The sequence below is a fragment of the Cynocephalus volans genome, chromosome 8 (genome assembly GCF_027409185.1).
Source record: "Cynocephalus volans isolate mCynVol1 chromosome 8, mCynVol1.pri, whole genome shotgun sequence".
Classification (NCBI taxonomy): domain Eukaryota; kingdom Metazoa; phylum Chordata; class Mammalia; order Dermoptera; family Cynocephalidae; genus Cynocephalus; species Cynocephalus volans.
In genome coordinates this window covers 95,217,956-95,233,252 of record NC_084467.1, presented here as the reverse complement: position 1 = coordinate 95,233,252, position 15,297 = coordinate 95,217,956, and the positions used below count along the sequence as shown (strand labels likewise).

At 35.6% G+C, this 15,297-nt stretch overlaps 1 protein-coding gene across 1 annotated transcript in view; it reads left to right on the top strand.

Annotated features, from left to right (window-relative positions):
- Positions 1-15,297, top strand: part of VAV3 (vav guanine nucleotide exchange factor 3) — a 350,390-nt gene that overhangs the window by 166,228 nt on the left and 168,865 nt on the right. The window contains exons 8-13 of the mRNA XM_063105113.1: positions 304-407; positions 1,656-1,755; positions 5,382-5,477; positions 8,597-8,665; positions 10,376-10,462; positions 14,256-14,341. Coding sequence (XP_062961183.1) covers positions 304-407; positions 1,656-1,755; positions 5,382-5,477; positions 8,597-8,665; positions 10,376-10,462; positions 14,256-14,341 — 542 coding nt within the window. The remainder of the gene's footprint in view (positions 1-303; positions 408-1,655; positions 1,756-5,381; positions 5,478-8,596; positions 8,666-10,375; positions 10,463-14,255; positions 14,342-15,297) is intronic.

The window sequence follows — 15,297 nt, the reverse complement described above, 5'->3', positions numbered from 1 at the left end:
CCCTTCTATTCCTCCCCCCTCTCTCCCCCCCTCTCCCCCCCTTTCCCCCCTCTACCCCTCTCTCCCTCCCCCCTCTCTCACTCCCTCCTCTCCCCATCCCTCCCCCTCTCTCTCCCTCCCCTCTCCTCTTCTGTCCTCTCCCCCTCCTTTTCCTCCTCTCTTTATTGATGGTAGCAGCTTTATATATTGAGAACATTCAGTACATTCTCGTTGGCAAGTTTAACAATAATAGGGATTCTGGGATTGGTGTGTATTTTTTGGTTTTGATTCCTACTTTCCTTTCACACTGTTTTCTTTTCTTAGGAACTTGTAAAAGTTCATTGGAACTTAATGCAAGAGATTCACGATTCCATTGTAAATAAAAATGACCAGAATTTGTATCAAGTTTTTATTAACTACAAGGAAAGGTAACTTTGGAATTTAAAATATTGTGGGTGCTAGTTTGTAATTATAGTGAGGGTTAGTATTAAAATGGCTAATCGATAGCTATTACAACTGTTCGTTACCATACTACGTGAGCAGTAATTAGAACACGGAACAGTTAATCTCAGGGTAGTAGTTTGAGCTCTATATGCGTATTAAAAAAGAAAGGGCAGGGGGAACAAAAGGACCTAGTACAGTGCTGAGACTTCAACATTGCAGTTTAAAAGGCTGAAGTTCTGTCATAGGTCTCATCATTAGTGAGTAATATAATCTTAAGTCATTTTAACTCTCCAAGACTCTTTCCCTATCTGTAAATGTTGGGGGTAGATTAGCTGGTGCCTGATGCTTCTTCCAACTCTAATATTTTATGATTCTCTATTCTGGAATATTAGATTCACAGTCAACGTCACTTTTCCTTTCTAAGTCTGGAAAAAAAAATCTCCTGAGCAAGTCATATAAATTGGAGTATCAAGAAATTCTGCTTAAAATGTCCATCTTTCTCTTTTTAAATTAAGCAATGTAGTTCCTGTTACTAAGAAGTGGCTAATGAATTGCCTTGCATCAACTCTTAGATAAACCTTAACGTCTTATTAGTAGTCTTTCCAGTGGAGAGTTGAAACAGTACACAAACCAGCCTTTCATGAAATATCTGCATTACTGCAGAGATATCCTTGCTGAAGCAGGCTCAGGCTCCCTGCAGTATGAGTTATCCTCTACCCAGCACAGTTCAGGCCTCTCCTTCCCACTTTTCAGATGATGTATGTTCTATAACTAAGAAGTAGTAAGGACTGGGAGGTTTGTTAATGAATGGAGATGTAAGTAGTGACTACAATAAAATCATAGTAGAAAATAAAACTGTTTCTGAGTGCAAGTAAACAGTAAAAAGTTTACCTCTAATAGGAACTTAAACAACAGTTTTTAATTTTGTTTCTGAAATGCATACATATGCACTCAAAAGTAGCAGTCATTAAGCCAGTTTGTAAAATCTACTTGCTATAAAAATATACACGAATTGAGCCCATTCAAATTGGGAACCAAAAATTAGTCATTTTTATTACTGTAAACATGAGTAATCCTCATTCTGTGTCTGTATGCATGGTATGTATTAAAAATAATTTCTACTGTTGCTTTTATTATCCCAAACTGTGGTTTTAGAGAAATGAAAGTTCTGCCTCTACTTCATTCTTGCTTTTTGTCTTACAGACTTTTTCCTCTCTCATTTTCCCTTTTAGGTTGGTTATTTATGGGCAGTACTGCAGTGGGGTGGAGTCGGCCATCTCTAGTTTAGACTACATCTCTAAGACAAAAGAAGATGTCAAACTCAAATTAGAGGTGCTTGTTTATTTTCTGTTTATTTATGACATAAAGTAAACCTAAAAGCAACATATTCCTCTTTGTGATCAATGCAACAGTACCTTTTCTCAGGTATTCTAAATATAATTTCATCAGTTTTATAAAATATTTTAATAGACGGCTCTATAAAATAATATTGTTGAATAATAGCAGGAAAATCTAACATTTATGGCCCTGTATTTTACATACATTATCTCATTAGGTACTCCTGACTGTGAGATACGCAATTAATTTTCACATTTTATTGATGGGAATGCTGAGGTTCCAAGAGATTATGCCTAATTTGCCCAGGGTCACCTGAGTAGTAAGAGGTGCAGGACAAGATATATGCTAGATAATGCATATGTAGATTTAAAATGTTTATTAAAAATATAAGATGGGGCAGATGTACGAAAATGTAATGAATAACACTCACAAAAAGGAAGAGAAGACAAATGCTGATATAAGATTAAGCAGTATGTGATAAGCACTGTATGACAGGTCTCTATCATAGGAATCGCTTTGGTGTGGGTAGATGGTGGAAGATTTATAAGAAAAGGCAGCATTTGAGTTAGGTCACCGAAGAATGAGCTGAGCTTTGATAGATGAGATTCCATGGAGAGCTTTCCAGAACTGGCAAGTCTTGACCAGAAGGGTCAGGAAAGTTTGAGAAATGACAAGTAGGCCAGGGCAAACTGAGCACATGGTCACAGTAGAAAATAAGTCTGGAAACTTGTGTTTTTTTTTTTTAATCATCCCCTGCCCTCCCCCCAAAAGAGTTTATGTTTTCAAAGAACTTTTGAAAAATGATTATGTTATATGAACTATTTTAATATATTATTCATGTTTAGGTTTTCTTAAATTTCAGGTGGAGATATATGGTCTACTTTTACATGATTATGTGGGCTCATTTGCCTCTTTAATGTTACCTTTCCTACTCTTTGTTCAGTTTAGCAGTGAGGTCAGGTGATGAACAGGGGAACAAGAGGCAGATGATTTTCACATCAGAATCTTCTTCATTGTTATGGCATATTTGGCGTGATTTCATAACTCCCACAAAGAGAAAATAGTGCTTAGAAAGTTTGCACATTGGCGAGTCACCAAGTAACTGTACTAAATCAATATGATAGATTTTTTTTTTAACCTCTTAGTATTCCTTGATGTTGTTGACCTTAAGGCTGGACACAGTTTGAATTACCATTAAATAACATCCTTACAACTTTGTTAGTGCAAAGGGTTTCTGCTCCTCCTTGGCGAATAGAGCCTCATAAATGTAGAGCTATAAGTGATCTCGACTCAAATTAAAATATCATGGTAAAATAAAACGTCACAACTCATACAACTAGTTCCTATTAGACCAACCATTCAATCTTTTTTTTTATTTTTTAAAGAATAAAGATATAAAATTACGGTTCAAGCAGGTTGTCAATCAAACCTTCATTATATTCCCAGCCTTGTCTGAATGTCACTCTTCCTTCTTTCAGTGTTAATGTCAAAATTCTGCCCAATGGACCATAATCTGGGACTCTGGGACTCTACATAGTTCTGCAGTCACTATGGGTCTTAGGGAAAGAGAGGACGTCAGGCTGAGTTTGAAAGGCTCAGTGTGAGGTGCTGCTGGCTGTCTTCCCTCAGTTTAAAAGCCCAACTTCTGACCACAGGCCTGATTTGGAAGTATTTAATCAGATATCTCCTGTAACACTTTAACAAATACTCTGTTGGAACTGCCTGCTGCAAGTCCCAGCATGATGGAGGAAAAGCTGCCTTATTCTTGGTGTCTCTCTGCCTTCTTCGTGTCTTCTGTTTTGTGGTTATTTTTGTTCTTTTGATTTTTTGTCTTTTTCTTCTCTACCTTGGAACAGAGATAACATGGGATGAAGGGTGATAGAGTCCCTTTATCATGCCCTGTCAGCCTGGCTCATTCTACCACATTTTCTTTTCCTTTCAATTATAATTGAATTTAAGCTAAGCAAATGGGTGTTTTGGAAGAATTATTTCTACCTTTATTTACTTTCAATTCTAATAAGCGTTTTACACCTCATTCTCCAACCCCCATTTGTAGCCAATGTCAAAAATGTTGGTTTCTCTACTTTTTGAGCCTATAACTAACTTCCATAACATAGTGACTCATAAATGTATAACATTTATGTTCCTAAGAGTATCTTGAGATGGCATAACATAGAAGTATAAGTTATAACCTCAATTCCAAGCAGCTTAAAATGCAGCTGGGGAGAGAAGACCCACTCATTACAGTAATATTAACAGTTTAACCTCCTGTTGAGATGATCCAGAACTCTCTACAATCTGTAGAAGCAAGAAGTCAGTTGAAAATATTATCCTTCTAAGGAACCTCAGTAATTGAAAAGACACAAGCTAAAATGTCAGGATGTGTCCCCATTATATTTTGCTTATGATCTGTAGTCAAACGTGCTCATTTAGACACTATGGTCATTTGAGTTAATGGTGTTTGCTTTATACCTCCTGATAATAATATCTTTCGATGTGCTGGAAAAGCTAAGTGTAGGCAAAAGGGAAACAAAGTTGTTAAGAAAAAGAGTAGTTTCTTAAGCACAATTTCCTCTATGAACTGGAAAAGTTCGTGTTCTGGAATGTGCAGTTGGGTGAGGATTTTGGACTTCTGAAGTTGCTCACTTATAAAAATGATTTTATGGCATTTTATTGTTTTTAATGACACCACAGACATGTGAGAAATGGTAAAATCAGAAAAGTGACTTGCTCAAAGTCTTACAGCCAAGGATTGCCAAACCTTGGCTTTAAACTCATGCTTTGACACTTCAAATTTAAAATATTTTCCTCAAAGTTATAGTTACTGTCAAAAGAGTGAACAAGTCAATACTATTTTTAATTAAACTTTTAAGAAAGAAGTTTGCGAGATTCAAAAAAAATAAAATCTGAGGCTTTTAAAAACTTTGAATCTAGTAGTAGGTTGAGACTTTAGCAAACATTCTGTTTCATTCTGTTCAATAAATATTTATTAAGCAAATACTAGATTCTTAGAGGCATAAAGGACATAGTATGTTGGGGAAAACGTTATATACAACAATAATTAAAAGTTTGCAGAGAGAGAAAGAGAGAGAGCAAGCAAGCACTCAGTTTTGATTGGAATCATTACTAAAGGCCTGGACCTTCTTAAACTTAAAATGATGAATTTTCCTGGAGGCTGGACAGAGCACATGGTAGTTGGAAAGAACTGAATAGACCAAGGCATGAGGGTGAGATGGCTTATGGCAGGTTTGATGAGTAGAAATGTGTTCTTGATGCCTGGCCCATAAACCCACTGGGGGAGATTGGCAGAAGGTACAGCTATAAGGATAAGCTGAGGAAGACCTAGGGTCTTCCTGTGATTTTGCACCAGAGAAAATAATTTTTATACATAAAATAGTTCTATTTGATTCATATTTGGAGTTGATATTCTACAAGATTTGTTTGCGTTTTGACTGAAGACACTTTATTATTTAGAGAGAAGGTTTGTTAAGGAAAACAGTAGAATATTTATCGTATAATAACAGTTCTGCCTATGGCCTCTTTTCATCTTTTAATGTTTATAACTCTCCTTGAGAAAACTAACAAAGTTTTTAAAAAGTTTTTAAAAAACGTTTCATTAGGAATGTTCCAAAAGAGCAAATAATGGGAAATTCACTCTTCGAGATTTGCTTGTGGTTCCTATGCAGCGTGTTTTAAAGTATCACCTTCTCCTCCAGGTATGTAACTTAAAACTGTTTATTTGTATATTGTTAATGTATTAAATCAACAAATATTAATGAAGCATCAACTGTGTGGCAGAAACTCCCTGTTTTGGGCCCTGTCCCCTTAACATTTTTAATTATTATTATAGCTAAGTGGGAAATAACAGAACAGCTGGACATTTTTTTTCCTTTTAGCAAAGATGATTCTGTATCTGCCACAAAGTCACATTTTGTGTCCTTCAAACATGACTGGATTAAAAAAAATTAAAAAACAAGGCAAAACCAATGAGAATATTCCTTCAGCCAAGTCTTCTATAGTTAGCAGTAATCGTTTATTATTAGCATATCAGCATTGTGATGCACCTGAATTTCGGCAGATTAATCACATTAGATCCTTTGCATTATAACAGTAAGCTAAAGAGAATTGTGTCACATTCTGTATTGCTTTCTACATACTAAATTATAATGAAACTACATTTATTTTGAAGTGATTCTTGTTATAACCCACAAAGCTTATGGTTTCCATGGTTAGTCCTTTAATGAGGGTAGAGAGTCTTATAAATTTAATTTGAAAGCTATACCAGGAGACTCATTAGTTCTGCTCCAAAGAAATGTCTTACTGTATTAGTCTATCATCTCTGCTGATGCTTGTGAAATGTCATTTTTAGAAAATCTACTACCTGTATGTGAAATATAATGTTGAGTCTGCTGTGCTTTGTACATATTGTATTCTTAGTCATGTCTATTTTTGTTCTACTGAGAAATCAGAAAAATTTAAGCCCTGATTATTCCTTAAAAATGCATTAAAACATTTATGAAACTTAAACTCAAAGCAACTTAATCAAATTGGATTTTATGAAAAAATAATAGGAAGACTCAGGCAATCAGTTTTCAAGGCATCATGGAATTGAAAACATGTCCAAAATAAGATAATTTATTTTCTAACTTTGGTGTAGTCACATATTGATTGAAGAATTTAGAAGGTGCAGTTTTTAAGAAATATCTATTTTGGTATTATACAGATTTATAAAAGTATAAAATAGAACTATGCTTTTTTTGAAATTCAGTGAACTTTTTCCTCTAATTTCTCTTGAGTTGTTTTGTAATTTAAATCTCAAGAGTATGTTTAATTCCATGATATCTTTTGAAATAGGAAAAGTTTTATTTTGGGTACCACACATAAATAAAAATTCTGGAAATGTTTTTCCATTTCAAAATAGTATAGAGTAAAATTCTTTTGTCTTGTGTCTAGAAATTTGTTGAACAATGTGCTTATAAATTTGGAAATTTTTTGCCTAACTATTATACTTTAGTGGGGAAATAACTTTTGAAATACAAATAACAAATTTATGAAATTGAATATTTTACAATGGGGCTTAGAAACTTTAAGAATGATTTACTGTTTTTATTTAATAAAGTAAAAGTAAAAATAGAAATAAAAGAATAGTATTTTGACAGATTTATTATACTTAATAGATTTTCTGTCTGTAGGTCCTGTTTAGAACAGGAAACACTACTGGTATTGAAATCATTAAAGATTTTTGAGTGGCTTTCCTATGCCAAACACAGTATCAGGCAGTTATGATATAAGACAGGCCCTACACTGACAAAGCTCACCATTTACAAGGGAAAAATGAAATATAAGCTTCCAAATATAACACAATGTGATAAGTACGCAGAAGGTACAAAGATGGCAGAAATGAAGGCCTGAATAACTATGCCTAAGAAGGCTGGGGACCTGAGTAGAGGCCTTTGTCATATAAGCCTTCCCAGAGAAGTGATTGTTGAGTTGGGTTTGAAGGAAGAGCAAGAGTTTGGCAGGTGGATCAGAGAGGAGGAGCTTTTTAAGGAGAGAAAGTAACATTTCTAATGGGATTAGCTATCAGAACATATTTTGAGAATTGCAATTAATTTAGTATTACCGGACTATGGGTTGTTTGGGTGGAAGTGAAGAGAGAGAAATTGAGAGAGGTTTGCAGAATTCAGATCATGAGTCTGAGTAACATGTGTGAGTGACAACCCAAAGCTTTTGTGGGGCATTGCAAAAGTCTTAAGTAGGGTAGAGATAGGATCTAACTTACATTTTAGAAACCTAACTCATGTCAATAGAGTGAATAGATGATAATAAGGAAAGTCTACAAGTCAAAAGACCAATCAGAAGCCCATTATAATAACATGTTTGAAAAGGGTAAGGACCTGATACTAACTAGTACCGGGGTGGGGGGTGGGGGGTGGTCAGGATCAAAGATAACATCAACAGCACTCAGTGAGGGAGAAGGGAGGGGGAGGGTCTGGGACACCTTTTAGGTGTTGGCATCAGAGATTACACTGATGTAATGATGAAGTGTCATCATTTAGTAAAACAAACAGGAACAAAAATAGGGTTCTGGGTGAAGATGGATTAAGTTTAGGGCGTGTTGGATGTGAGAGGCCTATGAGATATCCGGGTAGAACTATTTAGTTGGATGTATGAGTCTGGGACTTGGGCATGAGTTCTGGGTTGAGCATATATTCTTGAGAGTGATTGCCCATTAGGTGATAGTTGACATCATGACAGTGGTTGTGATAAACTTTTTAAATATGTAAAATAAGAATAAAAGAGGACTAGAGTGAAAATCTAGGGGACAATAGCTTTCTGAGTTGCAGATAAAAAGAAAAAGAAACTGTGAAAGAATGAGGAATAGGCAGAAATTTAGGATAGACAAACAACAGCAGCAGCAGCAATAACAACAATGAACAGGACATGCTGATGTACCTGAAATGAAAGGAGAGATATGGTCATCAGAACCAAAAGCTGTAGAGAAACCAAGTGTGATCAATTCAGTTAGCAGTTAGGGAGGGCATCTTTTGTAACATTTGGGAAGCAGTGTCAGGGAAATGGTGAGGGATGGAATTCAGATTCCTCTTTGAAAGGAAAACGTTTCCAAGTGTATCTCATGTTCTTTTTGTGTCTAGTTGGTCTTGGTCTTCTTACAGTTTGAAATTTTTGATGAAAATAGAGCCTAGTTACATTAGGTTTATCACATTATGGAGAGAATAATGATAATACTGATTTATTTTTTAAAATGTTTTCTTTCTTATGTCTTAGTTTTAATTTTGTGAAAAAGTAGTATTAAACTGTATATTCCAAATAGGAACTGGTCAAACATACCACTGATCCTATCGAGAAGGCAAATCTGAAACTGGCTCTTGATGCAATGAAGGTGAGGCAAATATATCAGTCACTTATTTGTATTTTTATTTCTTGCCTAAAACCAATATAATTCAAACTCTGCTAATATGTATATGATATGCTAATATATTATAATACATATTTGTTTTTGGTGGGGAGAGCTAGATATGTCTTACAGAAATAGATATCCTTGTATGGATTTAATTGTTAGATTAAAAACACATAAAACCAAGAGGCGTATTAAAATAACTTGTACAGCTATGACAACTTTCATAACCACTAGGAATGATTTAACATAATGGTTTTATTTCATATTCTTTTTATGGTTACCACTAAAAAACTGTTGGCTTGTGTAAGCGGTAGGTCATCTGGTGACTTCAGAACACTGGTGTGACTTATTTTCCTCATAGGAGGATATCTGCCAGGGTTATGCTTGTGGATGCTGTGCATCGATACAAATTAATTTCAGTTTGGGTTTCTATTTCCAGGTAAATCTGCAAATCAAGAACTACAAGTAGATAAAGGCAGGTGTTTTGAACATATTGGGGACTATGTAAAATCCCAATTTCCACATTAGGCTAAATAAAAATGACTTTAAAGGAAATAATATTTTGCCATAACTTAAACATAAGCAAATATTTGTTTTTAGAAACAAAATGGCAATGTGACCCTACTCAGCGCAATGCATACTTACTTATGTTCTTGCACCAATTTCAGTGTCAGCTTTGCTGTTCAGTGGATTTTAGTACCACTATCAGGAACTATCACACAATTATTTATTATTATAAGAAAAAGTCCTACCAAGTTTCCAGTTTTCAAAGAAGTCATTTATGGATACATCCTAGGAAAGGTCAGACTTCCTTTTAGAACAAAGTAGGAACTGCTTTTTTCAGAATTCTGTTCCTACCATTGCAGATGAATTTAAGAGGGTAGAGAAAAAAGAAAAATAGCTCAGAAAACAGGAAAATCTGGAGCACATGTAACAAAAATAGCCAGTTACAGTATGGAAAGATTAGCTAATGTTTCCTCAAATATGAGAAAAGATATTTTAAAATAGGTGAAGGCACATGGAGAAAGATGGCCAGCATTTTTTGTTCACTTCAATTCATTTTTGTGCTGTGAAGTTACTCACCTCTCCTTTGTTTCTCCTTTATTAATTCTTTAAAATTGATCCGGTATGCACTGGCCAGTTAGCTCAGTTGGCTAGAACGTGGTGCTGAAAAAATTGAACTTGCTTTCTTGACTGAACGCTATCAGGACTAAGATGACATGAACTGGCTGCAGAAAACAGCCTTGCTAGATTCATCATCTAACTTTTAGTTACTTTTTTCCCTGCTAATCCTTTGTTACTCCCCTTATTCCAACCTGTGTGAAGATATAATTCTCTCAAGGTCAGTTGTTAATGTGCTTGGAATTTACATTCTTCCGACCTAGTTTCCTTTTGTTCCTCTGCATAGCAGCATATTTTGTTTTTGTTTTTTAAGGCAACAACATCCTTACTCTTTTCAGGGGTGTGGTTAATGACAACTCTTCAGTCTTCCCAGCTGTATTCCAGACATTTTTTAATTGCCTTTGAGCTACAGCTTTGATTGACTGGGCATTCATTTTATTGTCATTGAAAAGTTGTGGTGGTTACTTTTATCACCAATGGAATTAATGATGTGTTTTCTTTCAAAGCAGTTCACATCTCTTCTCTAATCTTAGTGTGCCTTCTTTTTGTACCCTTTTCTTTATTCTTTAGGACTTGGCACAATATGTGAATGAAGTGAAAAGAGATAATGAGACCCTTCGTGAAATTAAGCAGTTTCAGCTATCTATAGAAAATTTGGTATGTAATTATCCTTCCATCCAGCTTCCCCTCACCCCCAAATTGGGGGACATTCTAGGAGTTATTGTTGAAGAAAAAATAGTTTACCTTCAAGTTTCTGTTGTTTGAGGTTTTTTTCCGTCTTCTGTTTTGCAGCATTCACATGGCTATCTGGTGGCACCTTGGACTGATTGTTGTCCAAGGGACTTTCTGCCATCCTGTCCATCTCACCTTCATCACACTTGGCCTCTTTTTCCAGCAGTCTCAATTCTAACTATTGCAGTGCATTTTTTTCTTTTCTCTCCCTCACCCCATGCATACTCGCTGTTGATTCCTGTTTATTCATTCATTTTACATATATGTACTGGGTGACCACTATGTGCCAGACACTTTGCTTGGAGCTGGGACTATAACTGTGAACAAGAGGGTCTCATGATTGAGGAGACAGTGAAAAGAGAGTTTAAAAATGCCATATTGAGATTAGTTTCGTGAACTGGGTACTGTAACAGAGGATAATAAGGGGAGACCTAGTTTAGATAAGATGGTCAGAAAATGTCCTTTTGAGTCATTTGTCATTTGAACTGGGACCTGAAAGCTAAGAAGAAGCCAGCCACACAAAGACCTGGAGGGAGAGCAGTGCAGGCAGAAGCTATAGCAAGTGAAAAGCCCAGAGCTGAGCAAGAGCCAGGTGTGTTCAACAAGCTTAAAGGTGGGAACGGCTGGCGATAGAGCAAGAGAAAGCATGGTGGGCTCTGAGGTGTGAGGGGTGGGCAGGAAAACTGCACAGTGCAGCTGCGTGGGCCAAGTGCTGGGTTGGGAAGCTTGTGAAAGGTACCTGTCAGGGAGTGTCACAGTCTGATCTACATTTCAAGACCTTTAAGTAGGCAGACCACTCATCAGGCTGTTGAAGTGGCTTCAAGAGAGAGGGAGGCCTGGATTAACACGTGGGCAGTGCAAATAGAGACGAGCGGATTTAAGACACTTTTTTGGGAGCAAGTTCATTGCTTCTTTCTGTGAAACATCTTGAGCCTGTCTCTTTCTTTTCACATATACAGCCACTTCCCCATTTCTGGACACCATCATCTGGTACCTTTTTAATCATGGTAGCCTCTAATCATCTCTTCATGCAGTTGCAGTTCGAAAATGGGGATTTCTCAACTCACTCTCTTTCCCAATCGTGTCAAGATTTTTTGTTGCTTTCGAGATTCAGTCAGCATTCCTTAGGATCATATCTAAGGCCCTCAATGAAGTGGACTTAAATTATTTTGCTGAATTCATCCGGCTAATAACTACTCATGTAATTTAAATTGCGATATTTTGCTGTATTATGAGGTGTCCGATTTGCTACATATTTTTATAATTCTGCCTTTGATCATAATCAGAGCCTAGAATGCTTTTTTCTCATTATTCCCTATCTAATTCCTTCAAGATCCAACTAAAATAAATCCCGTAATCTCCCATCATTCTTTCCTCCCTGAAATTCCACAGCATATTGCCTGGACAGCTGTGTAGCACTTAAAAAAAAAATTGTGGTATGGTATACATAATATTAAATTTACCAAGCATTTTAAAATGTACAGTTCAGTCACATTAAGAACATTCACAGTGTTGTGCGACCATTGTCACCGTCCTCAGAACAGTTTTCATCTTGCAAAACCGAAACTGTGTGCTCATTAAACATGAATTCCCCATTTTCCTCTTCCCCCAGTCCCTGGTAACCACCATTCTATTTTCTGTCTCTGTGAATTTGACCACTCTGGGTACCTCATATAAGTGGAATCATACAATATTTGTCCTTTTGTGACTGACTGATTTCACTTAGCATAATGTCTGCAAGCTTCATCCATGCTGTAGCATGTGTCAGAATTTACTTTTTTTTGATTTCCATCCATTTAAGGCTATATAATATATTATTGTATGTATATTCCCCACATTTTGTTTATCCGTTTATCCATCAATGAACATTGGGGTTGCTTCTCCCTTTTGGCTGTGGTGAATAATATTGCTACAAACATAGGTGTAACAATATCCGTTTGAGTGCCTACTTTGACTTTTTTTGGTTATGTACAAAGTAGCGGAATTTCTGGATTACATGGTAATTTTGTGTTTAGTTTTTTGAGGAACCGGCATACCATTTTCCCCAGCAGCTGCACCATTTTATATTCCTCCTCACAAGGCACACGGGTTCCAGTTACTTCACATCTTTGTCAATACTTGTTATTTTGTTGCATGTGTGTGTGGTTTATAGTAGCCGTCCTAATGGACGTGAAGTGGTATCTCATGGTGGTTTTGATTTGCATTTCCCTAATGGTTAATGATGTTGAGAGTCTTTTTCATGTGTTTATTGGACATTTGTATATCTTCTTTGGAGAATTGTTTATTCCAGTGCTTCACCCATTTTGAATCAGGTTGATTGTTTTTTGTTATTAAGTTGTAGCAGTTCTTTATCTATATCCTAGATATCAATTCCTTATCCGACATATGGTTTGTAAATACTTTCTTCTGTGGATTGCCTTTTCACTCTGTTGATGGTGTCCTTGATGCACAAAAATTTTTAATGTTGATGAAGTTCATTTTATCAGTCTTTTCTTTTGTTGCCTATGCTTTTGGTGTCATATCCAAGACACATTGCTATATCCACTGTCATAAGGCTTTTGCCCTATTTTCTTCTAAGAGTTTTATGGTTTTAGCTCTTATGTTTAGGTCTTTGATCTATTTTGAGTTAATCTTTGTATATTGTGTAAGGTAAAGGTCCAACTTTATTCTTTTATATGTGGATATTCTGTTTTCCCAGCACCTTTCCCTGCTGAATGGTCTTAGCATCCTTGTTGAAAATTATTTGACCATATATGTGAGGGCTTATTTCTGAGCTCTCTGCAATTCCATTGCTCTCTCTGTTTGTTTTTATGCTAATGCCACACTGTTTTGATCATTATAACTTCATAATAAGTTTTGAAATCAGGAAATGTGAGACCTCGAATTTTGTTCTTTATCAAGATTAATTTGGCTATTCAGGGTCCCTTGAGATCCATATGAATTTTAGGATAGAGTTTTCTGTTTCTGCAAACAGTATCTTTGGGATTTTGATAGGAAACATTTATTTTTATATTTTCTTGTAATAGAGTTAATTAATCACACATCTGTGTCCTTTAAAAGTGAAATCTTTAGGTGTTAGTGATAATTTTCAATCAATTTCTTTTTTCCCGTAGCAAGTACAGTAAGCACTTATAAATACTTTTAAAAAAATGATTTGATTGTCTGTGTCTGGGGAAATAGTTCATTATTTTTAATCATTATGTCAGAACTTTCACCCTTAAAATCTTAGCTCTGACTTTCTAGACCAAATTAAGTCTTCCTTCCTGTACTTCTCCTTCATGGCAACTGTGCATTGTAATTTTATGTTTCTGTGAATATTTGTTCCCCCACTGGGCAGTATGTGCCATGAGGACAGGGTCTATATCATTTTGCTGCACACCTGTGGCTGACACACAGTAAATGCTCAACAAATATTAGTTACTAGAACTTTCTTGTGACTTGGATTCTTTCAGTTAATTCTCTCTTTTGGTAGCTATCTTTCCTTTTAAGATTATAAATAAAATTAATTAATGTCTTTAATATGCCTACTGGTATTACCAAGGACAGACTGTTTTAGAAAGTGTATCATGTAGACCTGAGCTTCTTAGAGTAAGTGTGCCTCCAAAATGTAAAAATGATAAAATTTGTAATGTAATAGGGTAGCAAATGTCTTTACTAATATTTATTTCTGTTTTTATGTGATTATGAAAAAATCAGACACATACATTTTATTTTTTAGAACCAACCAGTTTTGCTTTTTGGACGACCTCAGGGAGATGGTGAAATTCGAATGACCACTCTAGACAAGCATACAAAACAAGAAAGGTGAGAACAGAAGAATAATGCTTATTTTCAAAATAAGTAATTAGTTTCATAAGATCGAGAATACCTTTAAAACAATTCCTGCAGGATGAAGGAGGGGAAAAGGAAGAAAAACAAAGTGGCAAGCCAACCCGTGGTTTTTAAAATTTTCTGATATAGACATGTCTTAGGTGGTCCCCTCTCTGTTCTAGTATCTGTTGATTTGTCTAACTTCTTAAGAAGGAAATGACAAATAATAGAAAATCAACTAGGATAAAAAAGTACACATCAAAATGAGAATAGAGATAAAGTATAATAGATAACTACCATAAAAACAATTGATTGTTTATCGTATATTTTTAAGTAACTGAAAATAATAGAAAATATCCTAAGTAAAAAGGCTGAGGACCATGTAGTGATATTTTCTTGAAGGAAATTTGTAGGTGGAGTCCTTGAAGATTAGCAAGCTTGGTCTGGAGTCCTTGATTAAATATGTGGTTCTCAAAATGATTATTTTGCGGCTGATATGGCCATTTTCTGGAATCTTTGGAGAAGAGAAAGTCAGCCAGTAGGGGGCAGCATCAGCTCTTGCTTCCATCTTGATAGTCTGGTTCTACTGGTAGCTTCCAGGAAGGAGCCTCATCCTTTAAACATCTCCAGGAGAAATAAACTTTAAAAGTGACGCAAGAATTAGAGCTCTGTGAACATATCATTATCATTGTCATAGTGTAAAAAATATGTGTGTTAATCACTGAGAGTTTATGAAAATATGCCGGTATTGGTAGTAAATGATAGGGTGTTAAGGTGTGTTTTCTCCCCCAAATTACATTATTTTTTCATAAGAAAAAAGAAATATTAACATGGAATTTTAACCGTAACATTTCTAATTTAAATTTTGCTCATACACCACTCAATTTGTGTTTCAGGTGTCCCATTAAATCATGAGGAGCAACCTAGAGGGTAAAAGCACAGGTTCTAAA